Here is a 1,268-nt window from a genome sequence, read left to right on the forward strand (position 1 = left end):
CTGTTGTCTGTCGTCGGTGTTCTCAGCGGCCGTATGCGACTGCAGTGGAGTTATGGATTGATCCTCAGAGGGGGCAGCCTCCTCATCCGTGGATCGTGGAGTAGACTCCGCACTCCCCTCGCTGCCTTCTTCTGCTCCCTTCTCCGCTGGATGAGTGGGTGATGACGGGGGCACCTCCTGATCAACGGTCTGCAATTCCTTTCCTTCAGTCCGTGAGGGCTGTTCAGGTTGAGATGCATTCTTTTGTGTCGGAGCGGGAGACTCATCCAGCGGGGCATCGGTTTCGATCTGCCCTGCAGATGGAGGAGACCCCGGAGCACCACCACCAGCACCAGAACCACCAGCATCAGCTCCAGCAGCACCAGCTCCAGGAGCAGCAGGACCAGCAGGAGAAGGAGCAGGAACAGGAACGGGCGCAGGAACAGCAGGATCAGGAGAAGAAAGATTAGAATGTTCACCAGAATTCGGATCAACAGTAGAAACAGTATTGTCCTGAGAACCGCTCTCTTCCCCTTGAGAGTGTGGGAGTGGTTCCACCTGCGTCTGGGACTCAGTTGACGCCTCCGGAGGCAGAGGGTGTTTCTTCAGTTCTGCTTCGGCAGCTTTCTGCACGGCATTGATAATACCCTCCAGCTCTTCAACATACTTCTTCGCTTCTTGAGCATTCTTTAATGATTCCTCAGCGTCACCAAATGCATCCTGTGCCTTTTTCATGGCTGTCTCAGCTTCTTGGGTGGCGGCCACCATAAGTCGCAAACCCCTGTTTATCACACTAGGCGCTTGATATCTGGTGAACTGTACAGACAAGAGTTGTTTTGCTTTGGTCATAAATTTCTCTGCTTCCTCCGCCTTCTTCACTGCTTCCGCAAGATGGCCCCTCGCTGCGTCTGCCTTCACCCCCGCCAGCAAAGCGGACTCACGAACTTGATTTGCGCTCTTGATGGTGTTCCCAGCTTTCTTTTCTGCAGCTGTGATGTCTTCGTAGGCCTCAACGAGCATCGTCCTTATCTCCGTGACGTTAGTCAACGCCTGTTCGAGCTGCTCAATCCCGGCCTTTGGGGCATCCGCTGCTGTCGTCGTTTTGCTTTTTACCTCGGAGCAATCGTTGATGGCAAGACCAAACAGATTGGAAATATTATTGATGCTTTTAAGAGCCTTTTGGACTTCGTCGCTCAGCGTCTTTGATTGCGTTCTCATTAATCTCATAACCATTGGATGTCTCAGGTTACTCAATTCATCTAACGACGCAAACGCTGTCGTATGGGCAA

The 1,268-nt window shown here is 52.7% G+C and overlaps 1 protein-coding gene across 1 annotated transcript; it reads left to right on the plus strand.

Annotated features, from left to right (window-relative positions):
* Positions 1–233: 233 nt before the first annotated feature.
* On the plus strand, positions 234–449 carry DQ04_18921000 (hypothetical protein; the record flags this gene model as incomplete). The annotated part of the gene is made up of 1 exon (XM_009317767.1): positions 234–449. One exon carries the CDS (start codon positions 234–236, stop codon positions 447–449), a length of 216 nt encoding a protein of 71 aa, XP_009316042.1.
* Between the last annotated feature and the right edge of the window lie 819 nt (positions 450–1,268).

This window comes from Trypanosoma grayi (assembly GCF_000691245.1).
Source record: "Trypanosoma grayi strain ANR4 Tgr_1892_V1, whole genome shotgun sequence".
In the NCBI taxonomy this organism is placed as follows: domain Eukaryota; phylum Euglenozoa; class Kinetoplastea; order Trypanosomatida; family Trypanosomatidae; genus Trypanosoma; species Trypanosoma grayi.